At 44.2% G+C, this 22475-nt stretch overlaps 1 protein-coding gene across 1 annotated transcript in view; it reads left to right on the forward strand.

Moving 5' to 3' along the window:
* Positions 1-22475, forward strand: part of LOC135921469 (solute carrier family 26 member 10-like) — a 94919-nt gene that overhangs the window by 48526 nt on the left and 23918 nt on the right. Inside the window, exons 5-12 of the mRNA XM_070526596.1 lie at positions 2811-2974; positions 4973-5137; positions 9238-9393; positions 11117-11199; positions 13855-14002; positions 18838-18951; positions 21454-21531; positions 21749-21844. Of these exons, the coding sequence (XP_070382697.1) occupies positions 2811-2974; positions 4973-5137; positions 9238-9393; positions 11117-11199; positions 13855-14002; positions 18838-18951; positions 21454-21531; positions 21749-21844 (1004 nt within the window). The remainder of the gene's footprint in view (positions 1-2810; positions 2975-4972; positions 5138-9237; positions 9394-11116; positions 11200-13854; positions 14003-18837; positions 18952-21453; positions 21532-21748; positions 21845-22475) is intronic.

Consider the following 22475-nt stretch of genomic DNA (forward strand, 5'->3'; position numbering starts at 1 on the left):
GTCTTATGTATCCGGCGCTATTGTTCACTGGATCCCAGCGGATTCCCTTTCCTATAGCCATAAAATATTGATGTTTTCAGCCTAGTTCTGGTGAATAAATTCGGCGAAATATATATTATTCCTGCGCAAGGCCTTCAACAAATTTGTAGTGTTTGCTGTTCCTTCGTTATTCATCACTTCTGATGATACGTGGGCATCACTACCCTGGCAACGTCCAAAGAATCTCGGGGTCAGGAATCTCAAATATTCCGAATAAACGCGGGTTTGTATTAGCTTAGGCGCCGAGCTCAGACACATTTTAAATTGTTATTGCCTCCCTTTCCATTCGTGGGCAAATTTGCCTAATATAATGTTAATCTTTGGGACCGGCTGAAATTCGCATTTAGGAACAAGTTGAGTATATGACTTTTTTTTTGTGAATGCAAGCCGGGATCTTCCAAACCTATATTCTTTTTTCGAATTAGTCACGTAAGAAAGTCCGAACAGTATGTCTTGGTCTGGTTCATGTAAATGCGCTTCCAGTGCCAACAACCGTCGGAGGGAGAACAGTCCGTAGGGACACGAGCGCTATTGTCACCAAGAATTTATTGCCGGCAAACACGAGCAATCACGCAACAGAACGGTGGAATTTAGGCAGGTGTCCTTTCTGGGCACTACGCGCGCAAATTTAACCGGGATACTTAAATGTAGGCTTGTGGTCAGTAACCCAGCGGCCTTGATTAAAAGGTAACTAGTGTACGTTGTTGGCCGCCATTGCACACTTTCGCGAAATATTGGGTGAAGTGCTTTGCTTGTCCCCAGTCGGCTCCTATTAACGTAAGTGGTCAAAAACAACATTGCGTTTTCTTTCTTGCTTTGTATATTCCATTACTCGAGTGACGAGAAGAAACTCTTGGAGAGTTTTTATACCTTCATTGACCTTTTTTTCCTTCGCTATACGTTTCAAAGATTAATTTTTTTATGCTAATGTTGAGGTAAAGTTTGTTACTGCAGTGTATTTTTCAGTGCTGGTATCTGTCTCAGCTTTAGCGTGCGTCTAAGATGCTGTACCTTAAGCCTACCCCAAATTAACCTTACCAGCCACCAATAAGTACTTCAGAGTTCTGCACAACGAATGCGAGATTGTTTGGCCCTGGTCACACGCTGTTTGCGGCCGATGACGATGGGATGGCGCGTACCGTTTTAAGTAGAAAAGCACTGCGCCGCGCTCTGCGTCCACCATTCTTTTATTCAACGTGCGGTGTGTTTCATTGAAGAGTAACCCCTTTTTCCGAACGTGGTGCGCTCTGATAGCTATAGGCTGTAATAATTTAGTTGTAGCAACGCTAACAGCTGCGCTAATGTCTGATAGCCATGCATAATTGCATAATTGTAATAATACATTACTATGAATAGCGCGCTACAACATAATTACTTGCATAAGCGTACTTTTTTTCGAATGTGGTATTCAAGGAGGAAAGAGCTCCAGGCATGCCGACTCGGTAAAGATCACGTTAATATGTACGTTAAAGATGCACGCACTCAGTCGTGAAATACATGTACACAATGTATGCTTACGCATATACTGCGAAGCTAATGTCTTTTTGGAACGTGATAAGTACAGCACCAATGCTTTTTGTAGTAAGCTGGCTAGCTACTAATCGCTACAGAACTGAAAGCTGGATCAGTTGGCAATTATTCACTGTAAAATTGTACCGCACGCTAAGCATAAACGAAGCAGGTAGCTTACAACAGTTCAGCGCTTGTTTGTAAAATGCTGGTGTCCGTCCTTAGTCCGCGATGCAGCTCTACAAAGCAAAATTAGCTAGCGAGATAACAATAGCTACGAAGGGCGAAAACATCCGTGTACTTATATTTGGGTGCACATTAAAAAACCCCCAATAGTTGAAATTTCCGGATTCCCCCAATACGGCATGCCTCATAATCAGATCGTCGATTTGGCACGTAAACCGCGATAACTTTTAATAATAAGAGCTAGCCGTAGAGAGCCAAGGTTAGAGTGTTGATCTTCCTTTTAGCGCTTATTTAAAGCTGTGCCATCCTGGGTGCTGGTGCCTGCCTCCGGGCTGTTGTACTCTCTTGCTGAATGAACATCCCTTAGCCCGGTGGCCCTAGCCTATTATGCATATAGGTACGCTAATGCGAAGCCCCGGGTAGCATATTTCTAAACACACGTTCGCGGCGTCCTATTCACTGCGATTGCTGCAGTTACACAAGATTGCTACATCAGCCTAACCTCCCAGACACATGACCGGACAGTCCCACTACAATATAGTCCGCCAAGAGCATTTAGAAAGAGTACATAGCCAAGGAACCAGAAATTCACTTTTGTGTCGCGCCAAGCGGAGCTGCCGGCTGCTTGTGAAGGCAATTTAGCCCCTATAAAACGTAAGAGACGAGAAAAGCTGGAAGCCACTGTGGAGGGGAGTGCGGATATGGAGCCATTCATGGAAAAACCCGTAGCCAGGCTCAAAAGCTATACGTCCTCGCGGATCCAAGGCTGCCGATGTGCTACTGCGCTGTTTGAGCGGCAACCGAGAGGCACTTTTCAGCCTCCGCTCCACTGTTCTTAGGAAGTGCCCGCCATACTCTTTGCTGAAACGCGGCGTATGTCCCTGGCAGCTACAGGATGTGCTTTGTGAAGCGCTGGTGCCAACGTACTAGCGGAACGAATTGCAGCCACAGTTGCTCAGTGCACAGCATAGATAACAGGTATTGGATTGCACCGAACGCGCAACGCCTACAACATCACTCAGTGCTGCTTGGGAATTACTGAAGTCTTGCCTCCTGTTCACTGCCATTCGTCGCAGGCATGGTCCCAGTGTCGGCCCTCATGACAGGAGTTGTCGTGAAGAAGTACTCTGTTGTCTCGGACAATGGAACTCTCGTTGAAAACGGTGTCGACGAATTTTCTATGGAGCGGTCACCTGCTGACGTGGCCATTACGCTTACGTTACTCTGTGGGCTAATTCAGGTGAGTGGCAAACTGAACCACTGTAGTCACTAAAAAAGTGTTTATCTCGCAAAAATGAATATTTGTATCGTAGTAAATTGCGCCTTCATTGGGAGTCAGTCTTTCATAGGTTCATCATATCATTTCCTCTCCCTAAAATATTAATGTGCTATCTATAGACAACGATAATTATGGACACATTTATATTTGCATTTACCATTGCCTGTCTTATTATCTTAAGTATCAGATTCTGTCGACTTAGTTCATTGTTTATATTTTCGTGCTTACGGTGTTTCTAAAAAAGGCAAGACTTCGTAACCCATTCGTGCCTGCTTTTGGGTACAGTGTTTTTGACCTGCTATCAGTGTACAGGTCTTCGGGGCACCTTTATTTAGAAATGGGACATACGTGCTTAGATGGGATATACGAATGAATGGACAAAGTGTAAAAGCAGGATAGGCGTTTTTTGTACATTGTTCCATGAGAAAGTATTGAAAAGCATAGCGAAATTATGCCATAGCGCATTAGGATTTTCAGGCTCTTGCTTGAGAACTCCAGTTTTTTCCTTGGCGAAAAATTTGTCCGAGAAGCATGGCAGCCTGGGCTCGTCAGCTGCTGCTGCAAATCAGAAAGCAAAACACTGCATCGGCCAAGTGTCTCACTATAACAGGAACCTTTATTATTCTTTAAGGTTTGCTTATCTGTAATACAATCGAATCGTTGAAGTGAACGCCCTGAAATTTTAGTTATATGGACTTATGAAAATGCAGCGCTAGAACCAGGGACAAATAAGAAAGTGCACTATGCACGCGCTGAGCGTCTGCGCACGTGTACTAAATTTTCTTTTCTGTCCCTTGTATTCGCGCGGAATTTTGGTAACCACGAATCCAACATTCCACCTAGCCGTATGAGCGGTGTTGTACCACTTGATATGGGTTTCCTATTAATCGGTAACGAATTGTCCTCTTATCTTGTAGCAGCTGCACCAACGCTACTCATATTTATGACAGTCAAGTTAGAACGCATTCACTGATAAAAAACTGGAATCTACAAAATCACGGTTGTAGCGCATTCTGCAAAATGTTACAGGCACTGCAACTTATTATTACGTTTTTTTTATTGGGGCTTGTATTGAATACAGCATAATGGGCTCGTACCACAGGTAGGTTTATACTAGTGACAGTTCGATAGTATTGCTTGCTTCTCCTGTATATCTTTTGCTGAGTGTATAGGTATTATTCGTTCACAATATAAGCGTGCAAATCCGTCAAGGTTGGTGGTATTTTCTTTTTTGCTATTAGCTCCATCAATGGGTTGCTGAAGGAATTTCTGCTTTGTATATAATAATATCGAAACGGTATCTTTCCCAGAACTTCTGTCACGGTTTTCTTCGCGAATGAATATCCGCGAAGTGCAAATGAGCTAACAATTCATTATTTTTTTGTGTTATAAGGTGCAGTATGCAGTTGGCCTGTCGCCATCGCTAAATATATATGAAAATCGAGACGGACTAGCCTAACAAGAGTGAAATTGTAAATTCGTATTCTTGACACCAGCCCAGGTACAGTAATGTTCCACTAAAATAGCAGCCAGGGAGAGTAAGGTACTTGTGGGAAAGTTCTAACATTGTCTCTTTGAGTAACAATCGAAAATATGGAAAGAAAAATCACTTGCGCAGTAATCAGTTGAATTATTAACACAGCCGTGCTCGAGTGCTATCTATTTTGAAAATAACTTCCACAACGTTGGGATTGCTGAGCATTTTTTACGATATTTAGGACTGGGCCGCTTTCAAAGCCATCACGGGCGGACGAGCTTACAACCATAAATATATCGACAGAGTTCATGGTGGCAGTAACGAAGCAGTTTATGCTTCTCGTCCAGCTTCTGACCTGAACAGGCACTAGAATCTAGCCCCAAATTATCCATGCCCAAGTGTACGATAGAGGGCAGACGTGCACGCAGTTTTTTTCTTCAATCTTTCAACGGTCACACCTCTTATGCATTCCACGCGGCAAGGTCGGTCTGTGGTTGCTGCGGCTGGACCGATTGGCAGCGATCATCTCACCTGTAACAGGCGAGGCATTCCTCTCAGGCTGCTCTCTCGTCGTGATCATCAGCCAGCTGGCATCGGTATTCGGCGTCGACGTCAAACCCACACAAGGTCTCTTTGGCACACCTCAGGTAAGCCAAATGATGATGATGTTTCGTACAGAATGGAACTTCTTAACTATGACCCATGCGAATATTTGTGAGTATAGAAATGGTATGAAGGTATTGTGAAGATATGTCCACGGGCTTCCAAGCGTCTGGTTTCCAACTTTCTCTCTCTGTTTCTTGGTGGTACACTTGTTTTCGGGCGAAAGCTGCTGTTTCTAGGAAATACACAGCAACAGGAAATGCGCTTCAAAAGCCGCAAATTTGAGCGTTACACAAAGGCACACGCTACTTACCACTCCATCGAAACTTCACGTGAACTAAACAGAATATCAAGTGGAAAATTTTAATGACAATGTTCACCCTAAATGTTAGTGATTTCTTTCATACACCCCAACCACACTCCGTGCAGAAAAATGTATATTACTATAAAGAATTAAAATTTGCTCGCATACTTCATTCTCGCCATACAATCTTCATCACTGTTGTCTTCGACAAGATTGATTGATTAATTGAATATGACTTCTTTGTATACTTTGCATCCCCAGTATTGGCTGTGGGCTAGCTAGTTGACATGATTCGATGATAAACTTAGGCAAAATCTTAGGCCAGCAGATATCGTATGTCCATGAGCCAAAATGTCTAACCATACACAAATTCATCCAGCCCATCTTTGGATTCGTCAGATATACAGATGTATTGTCTAAAAGAATGAACCAGTCCCCGCGCACCATAGACTATGCACAGCAAAGTTCATCTACTAGAGCTTACTGAGATCTCAACATAAAAACGAAAAGTACAAAAGCATCTGTTTTGACGAACATTTCTAGCTTTAACGAATTTTTTTTTCGCAAAATTACGCTTCAAGCATATAACCACAGCACATTCACTGATACTTACGATACTCCCTGGTGCGACGCGGGCAACCTGCCTCGTGCGGCACATCCTAAACGGAGCGAAGTGTGTCGCGACTGCCTCTCTATTCGGAAGATCGCGGGAGACGGCGCGGGAGTGGCGCGTGGGCGCGATCCACAGCAGCCGCCGCAGACAGACCTCCGCTCATGCAGCGCTTTGTTTCCATTTTAGTATCAATGGAGGCTCTTGCCGCACGATATTCGTGAACAGACGACGGTGCGCCACTCTGGCGCCATCTCTTAGCGGTCGTCGCCACAGAGCCTGTCTTGCGCGGCACTACGCTTTCCTTCTGCCGCTTTCGTCATGCCCTCCTCTACTTTCCGCCTCATGGTTACGATGCACCCACTTCCTCCGCTTTCGTCCATGCGCTTCCTTCGCTTTCGCCCTCTTTTATCCTCGCTGTGCTCCGCGTTCGCTCTTTCGTCTTTCGCTGCGCTCGTTGGCTCGCTTACGCCGAGGGACGACGCCGACGCAAAATGCAGGAACAGGCGCTTAAGAGCTGCACTATAAAATATGGACAACGTTGGAGTGAGACAGACAAGAGGCATTGCACAAGACTGGAAAACAAGGCTTGGATGCGTTGCATGTATAGTATATTTACACTTTTAGAACGTTACTTCACGTTAAACAAACTAGCTGAAATCATAGTACTATTGCTACATGATTGAAGTTCTACACGTGTTAGTGATGTACTGCTGATCGCTTCTCACAAACACGTGCGTGTTCACCTTTATTAGACTCGTTAACGACTGACGCGCTCGTACCAGCAACGGCCAGTTTGTACGAGCCGCCAGTGTGCATAATTTTTTTTATTTGGCCCTGCCATGTCGAATCTTGCATTTAAAAAGCTGCAGTAGTTGCTTGAGTAAAACGGTTAACAATAACGGTAGATGCACTATGAACGGTTAGGGCCTCACAACACAACCTTAACCTGAATGACCATTAAGATTAACCCATGCAATTGTCCACAAAAGATAAGAAGGAGAAACTGAGCACTCAGGAATTTTGAAACATGAATCCGGGGCCCAATTTTGCCGTGGGCTTGGTTCCTTCGCTAATGTTATGGTCGACATCAATGTGGGTTAGCATCAGCTTTGACAGACATTTATAGCTCATGAACTGTATTCTCGTGATTATGGCGCCCTGGCTTTGTGGTGGTTACTCAGCGGAAAAAAAGCAAAGTTCAGGACATTAAGCCGTTCCGATTGGGTCAAGCCGAGACGAGGGACTTATATTCAATGGTAGAGATTATTTTGTTGAATTTGGGACGATTAGACACACTAGCTGAAACCCATGTTTGATGAACGCTGAAAGAAAAAGGAATGCTCCTTCGGTATTTCTGGGCGTCGCAGCGAGTGCACTTAGCTTGAAGGTTTGCACTTATATAATTTATCCGTTACTTCGTGTGAGCCTCCTTCTTACTACTAACGTCATTTGCCAGTGTATTGCGACAAGAAATACTCCAGCCACTAATTTGTGGATATAACATCGCCATCAAGACAATGATGCGGACGAAATAACGCGAGAGAAATTCGCGTACTGGAGTGCCAGAAAGTACGAATTTCTGAGAGGAGAGAACCGAAAGAGCAGCATAAATGAGCTGAGCTACAGGAAACGGAAAATATAATGAAAGAGGAAATTCCTCGCACCCCTTTAAAAACTGCAGCCAAATAAATCGTGCGTTCCACTTACAGTATTAGTTACCTATGACGGCGTTAGTTGATACCACAGCTGTAGGGCCTCAACCCTAAATGGCGTTCTACTTCGCGCCACTGGAATTTTAAACCATATCCAATAGTCTAATGTACAGATTCAGAAGTATTCCACCAGGTGGTTCAAAGTATTAGCGTCAGTATGGTCCCAAAGTCTGACGCTGATTTTTGCGTGATTAAGGCCGCTGCAGCTAATTGTTACTATTTTGTCGTTTAATACTTACTGTTGTGTATTTTGAATAAGCTGCTCGGCATTCGAAGAGTGGATTAAACATCAGTTCTTTTCGTTCATTGTTAAATCTGATTACCATTCCTTAGGAACACAGGATTTTCACCATGTTTGTCACCCTGCTGCCGGTGGGTGAACCAAGTTGTCTACAAGCTACTGCCGCTACCTTTGTGCTGGCTGCTGTTTTGCTGAGCAGACAACATGGTCAACTGGGTATTTGCCCGAACAGATAACAATTAAGCATCACTGAAAAGAACGGTGCAAACCCCCAGTTAACGGACAGAGCCCCTAGAATGACGCCATATATATTTTCTGTTTGTTCGTATCTAAGCTTTTTTCATGCCTACTAGGGTGACTAGGTAGTACGTGGTCTAATTGGTAGAGCATGCGTCGGCTCGGCTGAGGGAACACAGATACTAACGAACCGATGCACAAGTTGTGTATTGATTAGCATTCTTTAGGAGCTGCACCGAGAGTGCCTTGTGTATGTCTAACTGTATATAACATATTTCACGGCAACTTGAGTCACTGTATACGTGCCAGCCTTTGGAGGGCAAAAAACTCTAAACCTTAGGCGGTGCCTCGCGCCATCCAACCAGTGCCTTATGCATTCAGAGAAGCTTGTCTTGTTCTATATATATATATATATATATATATATATATATATATATATATATATATATATATATGCGTGCACATCGCAACGGCAGTGCATGTGCTAGATGGATGATGTACTGTCCAGTATAGATGTCGATAAAGCGATTTTAAGGAAGCCAAAGAACTGGGGTGGCACAGACAAAATACTACACGGATAAATATGTATGTACTAATACATGTGCCCAGATGGGCTCCTTGACTTCTTGCTGTTGCCCTGTTTCGAAGGAGCTGCCAATAAAACGGCTGTCTAGGCGCGATTAAGGAGCCCGGCTCAAGTTCAGATATTATAGATGAAGCGTTTCTGCGGCGGCAGTGCGATGTGTCGCTACATAGGTTCAAAGATAATCGCATTAACGTCGACCATTACACTCAGATGATTTCAGTAGGAATTTGTTATTCACTTATCACACTTTCTAACATAAATAATGCTTATTTTACAGTGAACAAACTATCCCCAAAATGAAAGTCTTATCACCGCACCAATTACTGCAATCTAATGAATATACTAGAATGGCTGCTAGAATGTGACACCTAGACACCTTTTAGCCAACTTGCCAGTACTGCGTATTTTGCGAGGATAAATTGTGTCTTTCTTCTGATATGCTTCATTGCAGACATTATACCACGTGTCAAAGAGTGTCTCAAGAAGTAACCTTGCTACTTCGCTGCTGTCACTGGCCTCGTTCGTTGTGCTGATACTCGCGAAAGGTGTGATCGCCCGCAAGATTAGACGCTTCACGGCAATTCCCTTGCCGTCAGACCTACTGCTGGTGAGTCACTGCGGCAGTAAATAAACAAGCAGCCGTCGTTTCTACATTGTGCTCTCTTTAAATTGGGCCTAATATCTTGTAGCACGCGCTAGAAGGTATTTGAGTAATAAATAGCGGCTCTGGAGAAACATGTGCTGTACAAGCGAGCACTGGGGTACAATGCAGATGGTTACGCATAGAAATCCAGGACGTTTTGTTGAGTTCCTCCACTATGCCACTACGCGATGCATTGAAAAGTTCACCCCGTCATTGCGTAGACTTGCACAATGGACAGTGCTTCAAGGCAACGAATATTAATATATCCCGGTTTTGCCAATTGGTAGCGTCATTGTGCGACCCGAGGACAAAAGTAAAGTGGCGCACACTGAAATCCACAATTGGTCTAACGTGCAGGTGTTGAACTTGGATGAATGCGTAGCAGTTCACTGTGGCAGTGTTCGCGGCGCACACAGACATCGAACACTCAAAAGCTTTTTACATAACAAATCTACAAGGAAAAGTGTAAAATATCTAAAATAATAAAAAAACAAGAAGTGCCACTTCTAACGTACAATACATTACGTGTTAAAATTTAATTATGGGGTTTTACGTGCCAAAACCACTTTCTGATTATGAGGCACGCCGTAGTGGAGGACTCCGTGAATTTCGACCACCTGGGGTTCTTTACCGTGCACGTAAATCTAAGTACACGGGTGTTTTCGCATTTCGCACCCATCGAAATGCGGCTGCCGTGGCCGGGATTCGATCCCGCGACCTCGTGCCCAGCAGCCTAACACCATAGCCACTGAGCAACCACGGCGGGTGCAGTAGGTGTTACTGCCCTTGGGAGGGCACAGTCTCAGAAAACATGGTTTAAGCTCTTGATTTGTGCTTGCGACCACGAGATGCACGGGTTGATAGCGCCCAGAATTGGAGTTCTTTGACTGCCATGAATGCAGTAATAAAATATGTGTAGGCTTTTCGACTTGGGGAAACCACGTTGTACTTCTCGCAAGCTGAACAACATAACATACTTTTTTTAACGTTACACTGATAGTACATGCAGATGACCTGCCTGACACTGAGCACATCACCGCGTACGTCAATTCAAGTTGTGGCTTAGCATTTGGGGACACATAGTTCAAACACACCATTGCAATAATCATGAGTGTCTGTAATTCAAATTTGTAAAGAGGGTTGTACTAACGCTCACGGAAAAAATGAAGGACGCAGTACTAGGTTGTTTTGGCCAAGAATTGAGTTGAAAAAAGCATAGCTCAGTGCGTAATAATGGCGCGTAATTTTTCTAACTTTCTCGTGTCAAAACTTGGGGCTTCTTTGACTTTGTGCTACGCTAAACATAAAACGTGCGTGAACAGCGCTAGTTTCCAGAAGTTCAGGGCTCCTGAAATGGTGGAAGAAAAATAAATATTTGCCTGGCCTAAGCTATTTAGTAATGAACATCGTGCGGTTTTCTTTTTCCTTTTTTCTTTTCCAGCATCAAAAGGCACTCGAACGGCTATATCTGTGGTAGGGGGCTGCTCCAGGCATTTAGAAAAATTGACTTGTCTTCATCAAGGAAGCTGTTGAGAAAACTCTAGTGCAGTCTGGAATTGATCATTTTCTGGTGTAGTCAATGTTTGGTTAGTGTCTTCGTGCGTCATTAAAGCTTGAACAGAAGTGCCGCCAAAAGAAAGCCACTCAACCTGTTCTTCAGCCATGAGTGACCCTTTACTTCACGCAGGTTGCGGCAGCCACTCTTTCTTCTCATTTTCTCGAGCTCGACACCAAGCATAACGTCCGAGTGGTCGGACACATTACTCCGGGGTAAGTTACAAGTCGCGAATATTTAACAGGGTTATTAGATGTTGCTTGAAGTGTGAAAGCAAAAATCTAATAATGCCTGATAAAGGACTCATCCTAATGAAGCTAACCGTTAGGGGCAGATCGTATAGAAAGAAACGCACCGAGTTGCCTATAGGCCAAAAAAATATTTATAGTGCTATAATATAATGTTGTTTTCGATGTTTCTTTTTCCTCATTTTGTCGCGGGCAGCCAGAAGTGCCTAAACAAATCTATTTTGTGAAATTCTCTGAAAGAACACAACTTAAACGTAGCGAGAAATATGTGTTTACACGGGCTGGTTTGACTTAGAAATCATGGGTACTGGAATTTTTCTTCCTCTTGCCGAGGGTATGACCTCGACTGTGCCTTTTGTGTATGGCCGTTTAATGTATTTATCAGATATTAAAATGCATTTGTGACTTCAAATTGATGACATGCCTAATATTCTGTGGTAAAACTGCTACGAGCAAAAAAGGCTATTCCCGTTGAGGGATACGGCTCCAGTAAAACACATAGTAGACACCAACCAACACCCATGACCAATCCAGACCATTTGGGCACCAGCACACTCCTCCCTACCCGGCAACGATGCCGCCCACACCGCCGCTCGAGGAGCCACCAACCGAGCACCCGGACGGCTCAAGCTAGGATCAGAGAGGGATCGCATGGTCAATTACCAGGAAATAACTCAGCAGTACAGGTTAGGCAGGGCAGTGTACCGCTAGCACACAAATCGCTTAACAAGCGACAAGAAGTAGCTTGGAGACGACTCCAGACGAACACCTATCCCCAACCCCATAGCCTATCACTACTACTGCCCGGACTAATACCCTAATACACGTAAGCGTTATAAGAAGGAAGCGGATCTGTTTCATATTACGTGGTCGTGCCCAGGCGAAAATCACACAAATCACGAAATAAGTATTACTGAGCAGTGGGAGGCCGTGTTCCTCAGCTCCCACCCTGACCTGCAGGCCAAGGTCATCAAAGCAGTTGTAGAAGCCGCCCGGGCCCAGGGGCTCATGGCTGCCTAACAACAAGGTCATCCGTCAATACCTTGTTTTCAAATAAAGTCTTCACTCACTCACTCATGCGTGCGTATTCATGTTTTATGTGTTAAACTAGCGTAAACGAACTTGTACATTTCAGATGCTATACATTGCCGCTACTCTTAATTCATTAGACCTCATTATTGTGGGCAGCCTAGATTTGCAGTAAAACCTCAAAAGTTGTTTAACTTCGAGTACTGGTGTTTTCGAGCATTCCAAAGACCACCCCCATTGGGGCTATTAAAACTCAAGGACGACGCCAGCAACTCAGCAAGTAACGTGGCATGCGGGCAAATAAATCTGCACTCAATGTGTTCACTAAAAAATCGACAAAAGAGGATCAAGAATAGGTTTAAATGGTTTCCTGTGCTTACTAATGTGTAAGTGTAAAATGTAAATGTAAGGGTAAATGTGTAAGTGGTAAAAAATAGCAGATGCCAGCCGTTGTAGCCAGTAAAACGCTCTCAAACAGGCGTCAGTTCTCCGCAAAGAGGCAATTTGCCGTCGCTTTAATCAATCCTAAACGGTGTGGCAGCAGGCCTGTATTTATGCGGCAAGCACAGCTATATTCAGAGTAAGAACACGATTCGTGGAGATTGCGGCAGTAGAGTATAAAGTCGGGTGTGCTGCACCGACAAGCGAGCGAGAGGTTAGCGAGACGGAGCACTTCGTCTGTTTTCGCCAGCGCTTTTGCGCAGACAAAAACGCACTTCTGGACCACAGAAATATCTGCAGCCAGCTGACACACCTTGGTATAATTAACTGCGTGGCTCGTGTATTAAATATGTTTTAATCACTTGAATTTGTTTTGAACTTTTCCTTGATTTATACGATTGTGGTTTTTTTTTCCGCGTCGTTTCCCCAGATGGGCTGATTTTTATTTTCTCATCCTTTCAATGCAACCAAATTTACAAACAGGATGAGTTCACCAACCTCGCAGATCTTCGATAAGCCCCATTGGCCGTCTACATAAATACAATTGATAGGTGTCTTTTCGTTGTAACAGCGGAAGAGAGCACATTTTATAATTGTGTGCACCTATCGGGATGCGCATGACTGAATTTCACGGTGCACCAAGACTTGAAGAGTATGTTAGGCATCAAATTTCGTCAGCCTGTCGGTGGTATGTCTTCACAAGAATGTCGCCTTCTTACAGCTCCACATGTTAGGCTTGGACATCAGAAATAGGAGCGGCAACTGGCTCTAAGTTTGTAAGATACTTGTGTAGAATGCTGTAGACGCGTGCTCTTTATGGCCTTGGCGACACTAGAGAGAGCACGTGCTTTTATTTGTAACATTGATTGAGTGTATACAACCGGCCTAATGCGACCACGCACTATGCACCATGCACTATTAAAGCACGTTCAAGCGAATTGCCTTGACCTCTGTATACCCCGTCATGCTCCGAATAAGTATGTCGTTTTTGAAAGCACGACAAAGCTACTGCCTGCTGACGGCTGTATTGGCAGACAAGTTGTACAATTCTTCAGTCCCAACACCTACACTTGTAGGTTTTGTTCTCCAAATACAAGCTAATCTGGTGCCGAATTTACGAGCGACACACGTGTAAAACCGCACGTATTACAGATTCCCCATGCCGCGCGTGCCTTCCCTCAACCAATGGACATCGCTGTTACCTGACGCTGCAGCCATCGCCATCGTCCAGTTTGTCGTTACCTACACAATGGCAGAACTCTTCGGCCGGAAGCGCCGCCTGAAGACAGACGCCAGTCAGGTAATTTCATCACGCAGGCTCTGCAACGTACTTTCGACGCGCACGCATTATCAGTACGTGTAGGCGAAGTGGCAATGGGAGGCCACAGTGTGCCCAAACCAAGTGGTATGGATTCTGATATGCGTGAGGCGAGGATTCATGACGCACAAACACAATAAATGGGGAATGTAATACGAAAAATACCGTTCTTCTAACACTGCGCCAAATCATGTGCATGGAGAGACCTGCTTCCGCGCAAGAAATTACTGTTCTAACGAAACGACAGAGGTACAAGCGCGAATGCCACAGAAATACTAATGCGTAGTCACATGCTAAGTACGGATTGGCGTGCTCATGAGAGTTGTTTCGAGCGCAACAGTTGACACACAAAACAAAAGAGAAATGCGAATAAATTACAGTGCTGAATTTTGCGTGTAAACAACAATTATCTTGGAGCAGAATTTCCCCTCACGGGCATAATATACCTCCTGACGGCACCCAAGGCATTTCGCAAATAGCTTCTGCCGAGATCCACTGGGTGGAGGAGGTTTTATGTATAGAGAAAGTTGTCGACCGCCCCAAGCTAGGGTAGAGGGAAAAAATGAAAGCTTTGCAGCCACAGAAATAATTTTCCAGGTCCACATATCGGGCTCGGGAGCAACACCTTTGCGTAGCTACCCAAGACTACCCAGAAAAGTCTTTGGTTCTTGGTTCTTTGCCCGGGCGAGAACAAATTTTTAGCATGTACGTTCTTAGCCTATGTTATGGGCACGGATTTTCAGTGATCAGGAATTTGCATGAGTACCTCTGTGAATTGTTGTTCTCGGTGTAATTGCTTTTGGAGGATCAGTGCCATGGTTCTTTGCTAAGGAGCCGTTTAAGGACATCTGCGACTTTTTTATTGTACACAGAATGCGTAATAAGTCATTGGTGTTGAAAGTATTTCGAATTTTGGTAAACTTTCTGAAGTGGTATGATTTCTGCTTTTGCGTTCAACTTGCAAGGCAAGAACATGGCTTATTATGGTAGATGTTTTTAGCAGAGTGCAACTCTACAGGTCGGTGCTTGTCCACGTCGTGCCTTTCCGTCCCTTGTCTGCTGTCACGCTTTGGAAATCATCATGTACGTCTTAGATGTTTCACTAAAATAGTTTTTTAGCACGAGACAGCAAATGAGATAATCAACAAGCAGATGTAAGCACTATAACTCTGAAACGTATCTTATTTTATTTTAATGCAAGGTGAACAAGGACAACAGAAAGGTACATCTGACACACACAGCGCTAACTTTCAACAATAGATTTATTTCTGGTTCTCTTCACTATATACACACCCTCGAAACGTCATACTACACGGGTAAAATTTCCATAGAAATGAACACACACACACACAAAAGCATGTAACCACATGCAAGCACTTTTTGTTGCCTCAGATATTGACAGAAGTGTAGACGTTCAACGCGAAAGAAAGATAATCGAGATCTTTTGAGAATAATGAAATGGAAGGTTTACTGACGCATGTGTCACCGACTGTTGATGTGTGTCTGGCTTCTATTATCAAGCGCGTCATCTCACACCTGCTTCTACTCGCGATGACTGTTTCTTTAAATCTGGGTTTGCATTTGCATCTCTGGCAATGGATGGCAAGAAAGCCGTCGGCTGCCACGTTGTTTACTTTGTTATTGTGTTCTCGTAGCCGGTTATTTACGCATCTGCCTGTTTTTACCCATGAAAAAAAATCAAATTATGATGGTTTTACGTGCCAAAACCACTTTTTGATTATGAGGCACGCCATAGTGGAGAACTCCGGAAATTTCGGCCACCTGGGGTTCTTTAACGTGCACCTAAATCTAAGTACATGGGTGTTCTCGCATTTCGCCCCCATCAAAATGCGGCCGCCACGGCCGGGACTCGGTCCCGCGACCTCGTGCTCAGCAGCCCAACACTATAGCCACTGAGCAACCACGTCGGGTCCTGTTTTACCAATGTAGGATCGTCCACACCCGAGAGGAAGGTGGTATACCACGTCCACAATGCAATCAATGCATTTGTGTTTATGTTCCTTTTCGCATGCGGTATGTCGTACCGATATACTGTCGTACAGATGTTTACGAGGCAATGTAGAGGGCAAGCCTTATGACAGCACGCATGCATGTAACTACCCCTACGTCTCATTATCAGTGCCGTGAGTTAGCCCTAAATTCTTCAGTTGTAGTTTGACAGGCGATTTGTTGACACAGAAACCTTAATCTCAAGTGCATATACATAAACTCACAATTATGTATTTTACATGCGTAACCATACTCATGTTTTTTTTTTAAATTGTGGCACGAAGAAACTTTTATTCACTAATGTTGCCGGATTTGTCCGGTGAGTTCGCTACTTGAGACTATTACTATGCAACTTGAGAATAGTTTGACATATTTCTGAAACGAGCTTGAGACAGCTGAACTGAAACACGGGACCAGCACTGACAAGAATGTCACTCATAGGCACTATGCCAACAACTCGCAGTGTATCGCGTCCCCTTATGATACAACCATGCATATATATCGGACAAACTGGACGACGCTTATATAAGTTGAATAGAGGAAGTGCTGTCTCACTCAAGGTAACAACGCCATGTAATCACCTAGTGGCTAACTACAAAAACTGTGATCCTTACGCCAATTTCTATCAGATCAGCGTTTTAAGTAAAAGCAGCAAGGAGCGCGAACGCAAATACTGAGGACAACGTGTTTCAGCACCACCTGAGGATCTCTAACAAATAAAGAACAAGCATATATTTAAGTCCATTGACTTGCGATGCTGTATCGGCTCTCTTTGCGTGGCCGATATGTGCCGACGACACTGCATATTTTCGTAGTTTTTGCGCATGAATTATTATATATGTAACAAAGTTCTTGAAGATAAGTCCGTCGATATTTCAGCGACTTACTTGTCGGTCTCACTTTGCCGGGCGTTTCAGAACGCCTGTTCAAACTCTTGTTAGCTGTGAATTATCTAGATCAGTTGAGTGCTATTCCCATATCGCCGTTCGCCCAATGTGGCTTTCATCCGATATCACAGGTATATAAAAACTACATCGGTTTCACGTTCATGTTCTAACTCGCAGTTTTGGTAGTACTCTTCGTAATTCCGTGCTCAATCACTCACCAGATTTTATTTTTTCTAGAACCTGTGTATATAAGCGATATCTACTGAAAGTTCTATTGGAGCTCAAAGCCGGCCTCAAACGCCGTTATCCTTTGTGGCGTAAAACGTAAAATTGTATCAAGAACAATTCGCCCAACGCAGCACTCAAGCATTTCTCTGGTCTCAAGGACTGTCAAGCGCGATCAGAAATTGTCAGCACTGCACACCCTAAAATAAACATTAAATTACCGCGGAACCCATTTCACGTAAGTGTAGGCCTTCAAAGAGTACTGACACAAAAAAAAAAATTGAACTCGTCTTTTCTGCTTTAATTAGTAGCTAATGACCCAGTAATCACTGCACGAAACCTCATTTACTTCACAGCGTGACAGGTAATTATTTAGAATCTTGTTTTTAGGGACCAGTGCAAGTTTCGGTTTCAGAGAGCAACAAGATGGATTCACTGAGCACGTTCTGGTGGGCGAGTTGGTTATGCATGTTTGCATACGTGTCCCGCGCCTACGTGTCTCGTGTCTCCTTCCTTCGTCCGTTGTTTTATTTGGCGCCTTCTTTGTAACAAGATGGACCAGAGAAGAAATGTAAACGCACCTGGGCACGTGATCGTAAAAACCTTTGATGTATGCTAGCTTGCCCACATGTCACTGCGCACGCTGCCGTGCGAGCTTCGTGTTTCTGTAGCTCGTCTGCTACACCTGCGCGTGCTTTGCGACGTCCTCTCCACCATCGTCGTCGTCTTTCTCGTCGTCCAGCAGCGACGATTTCCTGCAGGTGGGAGCCGCAGTCGTAAGATGTGGCCGATAACTTTCGGTTGGACCCACTAAAAAGAAGCGGCTAGGATATTGCGGCCGGCGACAGAGAGGACGAACCTGTAAACTACCGCGTCCGCCATGTTCGTTGGTGACACACGACAAATCGGCATCGAAAGTCGTCGCCTGCACGGTATTTAACAGCAGCGTGTTCATTTCTGTCAGTGACAGCTATCGTGGAAAAAGCGAGGCATCGTTATTCCCAACCCTGAATGCCTTCGGCCGAAGTCAACGATGCAGCGTAGTCACGGCCGTGTACTGTACTCGATATTCGTCTGTAGTCGGTGCAGCGCAGTAAAGCTGACAGTGCAGGAGATCTGCGGACACGGCAAAAGCTGCGGCTCAATTCTGCAGTTGTAGCGACACTTAGAGAGTCCCACTACCAACCACAACTAAGAGCACATGCAAGCAGCATGGCAGCCAATCGGAAGTCGTAACGTAGTGTTTTCTCGGTTCATTACAATTCTTCCTTGATGTCGATGTCGTGACGTGCTACGTTTTGCGGTTGGCTGCGCGCACGTACTTCAACATTGATTTTAAATGTGTTGTATGCTAGTTCAGCCGTTAATATTCCGCAGGTGATGTGAGTGTTCTCACATAAACCAATCTCACGCATTATCTCCACTTCAAAATTTTGTGTCAGTACTCCTTTAATGTGATAACCAATGAAGAAATGTAGCAATGTGCCATATTTCAATGCTCTCACGATTAGATCCTGAAATACAGACACACAAATCCCGGAAAATGCGGTAAGTACGGTAAAAGCGCTAATCCCATTTACTCTAATTAAAGGCCCATTAAAGAAGTTCGCCTTCTACCTGTCATGCTCAATCAATTTTCTTTGTGCGCTTTGGAAATGTACCAACTTTTTGGCATTTATATTTTTTCCCACCCAGGAGATGTTGGCGTACGGCATGAGCTGTGTCGTCGGTTCATTCTTCATGTCTCTGCCAGCCGGCTCATCCCTGTCCAGGTCCGTCGTCCTCAAAGACGTTGGTGCGCGGACACAGGTGGCCCATTTACAACATTCTTTCGGAAGTACAACTCGGCTCATTTGAACACCTCTAAGAGAAGAACTCGGCCACCGTCATGTGCGAGCAATATTTATGCGCATTTTTTTCATGACGGTTGCCGAGCAATTCTACGAACGCATTTCTTCATTATTATCAGACAGCCGATGTCGTTTGCATACCTTTTTGGCTGACGTTGCTGGCTTTTGAGGATTGGGAGGAGAATAAGTGCAGAAATTTACGCCTAACGCAGGGAATATTTTTATTTATAGCTCGACATGTAAATATACAAAGGTAACGTGATGCAAGTAGCACCTTTTGTTCATCAAGCCTGGTGTTTGCAACAGTTTTTCTAGTGGCACGCGGGTATTCAGTACAGACAGTTATAAAAAAATGACTGGCCTTGTGACTTTCATATGCAGCGAGACGTCAAAATGCAAGAACGCGATTGTCGTTATCGAATGGTGCACACAATGACCTGCAAGTACTACTTGAGATGGATACATATGTAGATAGACTCACAAATATGCCCCGCATCTAAAGTTCCTACGAGCTTACGAAGTATTCTACGTGATTGATATCATTACTTGTGAGAAAGACAATCTCTAAAGGCAGCAGTACGCTTGGAAGAGAACTCAAGCTGGCAGTTGCTGGGCGTACTCGGCCCGTAGGGATGCACTACCGAGGTGTTTCGTGCTACTAAAAGTTTTCGGTTTCCGAAGTTATTAGTGATTCGACTAATCTGTTTAACTTCGGATTCGTGTGCATGTTCGTATATGCCCCGTCCGTATGCTTGTACGATAACTTCATTTACTATCATTCTTGGCGAGCGCCTCCTGCTAAAGAGCATTATACTAACCTCTCTACCTCCTCATTAATGGAAGCATCTCCCAATCTCTTAAGGGAAAGCCTGCGTCTCACTCTGTGCCAGCGCGTAGGACTCATGACCTGTGAGCAAAGATCTTAATGCGAAATTTGGTAGGGGAACACCACTGGTCTTTGCTTCCCGTGCTGGCTTACCTGACCCGCAGAATATCAAACATTTAGGTGTCCAATAAAGGACGAACTTCGGACTCTCAGCATTACATACCGAAGCTCTAACCATACGACCACTATTGTTTTCTTTATTTATGGGCGTCGATCTCTCGCATACATCTTTGGCATGGACGGCAGATAACTGGGTCGGTCGATTCCGATCTGGCGGTCAGATCTGGCAGGCCACGTCGTATAGGACGTGCCTGCGAGATTTAATTATACCAGGCAGACATCAAGTAAGCTGTCGAATAACGCTCACCTCCCGCTTAGCCCGCCCCCCGTTAGTGCTAAGTAAACAAACATAAAGTATTGCCTATGTGCTCATTAGATTACTGTCGCCAGGTGTCGATGCTTGCATTGGCATGTAAGGCTGATTGTATTTTGGCATAGCTTATGAGGCCGGCAGTGCATAAACAGATCATACAAAGCATGACAATAAAGTTGTGCACGTGTAGTACGTGAATAAAAATATTTCATGAGATTGCCGTCTTTGCGCGTAAATAACGCGCCCACAAATATAATACGATAGGGACATTTAGGTCTCAGTAAAAAAAATACATTACGATTAAAAAGCGAAGAGCTACCGCAAACAAACAGGAAACGACGCATAAAAGTGAATGCCCTAAGGCCTTTATTCATCGTCGCTGCACAATGAAGTCGCAAAGTAAAGTGAAATGACGAGTGCAAGCACAATTTGCTCGTCCTCATTACTGACGTCATTGTCACTGTTGGCGACAACGGCGTCGCCCTCCGTGTCGCCAAGGTTGACTGTACAGGCAGCACTTAAGAAATGCCCGCGACACAATCCAACGCACGCAAGGCTTTCAGGCACAGTGCCGTAATCAAAGCCGCGATTTCGGCGACTACGAAGACCTGGAGGAAACAAAACGGGATTAAAAAGCGTGTTATATTCATTTCACGAACTCGAATATAACGTGAAGCGCGTTCTCAGGACTGAAATTTCAGAATAAAACTCGCGCTGTATTCGTGCTGATGATGATGAATTTGTTGTTTTATGGCGCAAGGGCTACATTCGTGCTAATACGATGGATGTCGCAGATAATGAGAATAAGAAAATCGTATTTGCAGCATTTGATCATACAGACCTTCCTTTATTTGTATAGAACAATATATCCAACATCACCTTTGGCTGTGCTTAATATTTATTTAAAACTGCTATACCACAAAATAGTACTACTACGGAAAATAATGATGAGCTCACGATCACTATTTTTTTCTGTCAAAATTCCATTCCATGTCAGAAGAAACCGGCTATATAACGACCGAACCACGGCTACTCTTCCGCCACCCCCTTCTCCTTTCTTCCCGGTCATAAAAGGACGAAGAAAGTTTAGTTTCTCTATTGGGAGAGGCAAATGAATTGATCGCCTCTGTCGCGCACATAATTTCAAAACACACACACACAGTAATTTCGTGTCATTTCTGATTACAATCTCTGTTTTTCAGGTGTCCGGCCTTGTCTCAAGTGTGTTCGTCGCGCTGACGCTGTACACCCTTTCTTCACTTTTCCGGCCAGTTCCTGAGGTGAGACATTGATCATGCATTATTTGCGTTGCTTCAAAGTGAATGAATAGTAGTTTTTTTATTATTGAATGATTTTGCTCTAAGTCAGTAAAGTTTCGCCAGGGTGTCACCTGAAGATAGCGCCTTAAGCCATAAGCTTTCTCAAACAACTGATCCCAATTAAAGACTCACAAAAGAATGATTATGTAAATTGGCATGGTGCTTTCCTTGATTTCAGTGCGTCCTCGCTGTGCTTATCATAGTCGTTCTACTTCCAATGGTATTCAAGCTGCGTAACCTGCCCATGCTTTGGAGAATCAGCCGTTTTGATTTCGTAAGTTCACATTTTGATTGTCACTTTGTGTGTGCGATGCGTTGTTGATTCGTTTCAGTTTGCGTACCATACCAACACTACGGTTGTGAAAATGTTTTAGATGACAATTGCAGACTGATTTTGACCACATGAGCTGATTTGACATGCACCTAAATGAAAGAAAATCACTAGGTGCCAATACTGTAAGGAATATTTTGCTAAATTCTATTTTTTTTGTTAATTGCTGCTAATTGCAGGCGCAATTCAACTTTTATTTGCTGCGAGCAATTAACCACTGAGGAGTCAACTGCTGGACTGTTGGTGGAAGGTCATGGTGAAATTAAAGAGCGATCAGACCAGGCATCGAGATGGCGCCTGCAATCTACGTGTCTTGTCAGGGCATACTTTTATTGTACCCTGTGGTGGGCACTAAAATCGCAGCATGCACGACTTGGCTAGCGGACAACACTTGAAGAACGTGCGAACCACATGGAATATCCGCCAGGGCGCCGAGTGCAACAGAAAAACAGAAAAAAATAATACTGGCAGAATAGGCCGTGGGAGCAAAATTTAGATGCTCCGATGCTCAAACTTTCAATAAATAATAAAATTGTGTCTTAAATCACATAAAACGAATTGCGCTATAATTCCA

This window comes from Dermacentor albipictus, chromosome 10 (assembly GCF_038994185.2).
Source record: "Dermacentor albipictus isolate Rhodes 1998 colony chromosome 10, USDA_Dalb.pri_finalv2, whole genome shotgun sequence".
NCBI lineage: Eukaryota > Metazoa > Arthropoda > Arachnida > Ixodida > Ixodidae > Dermacentor > Dermacentor albipictus.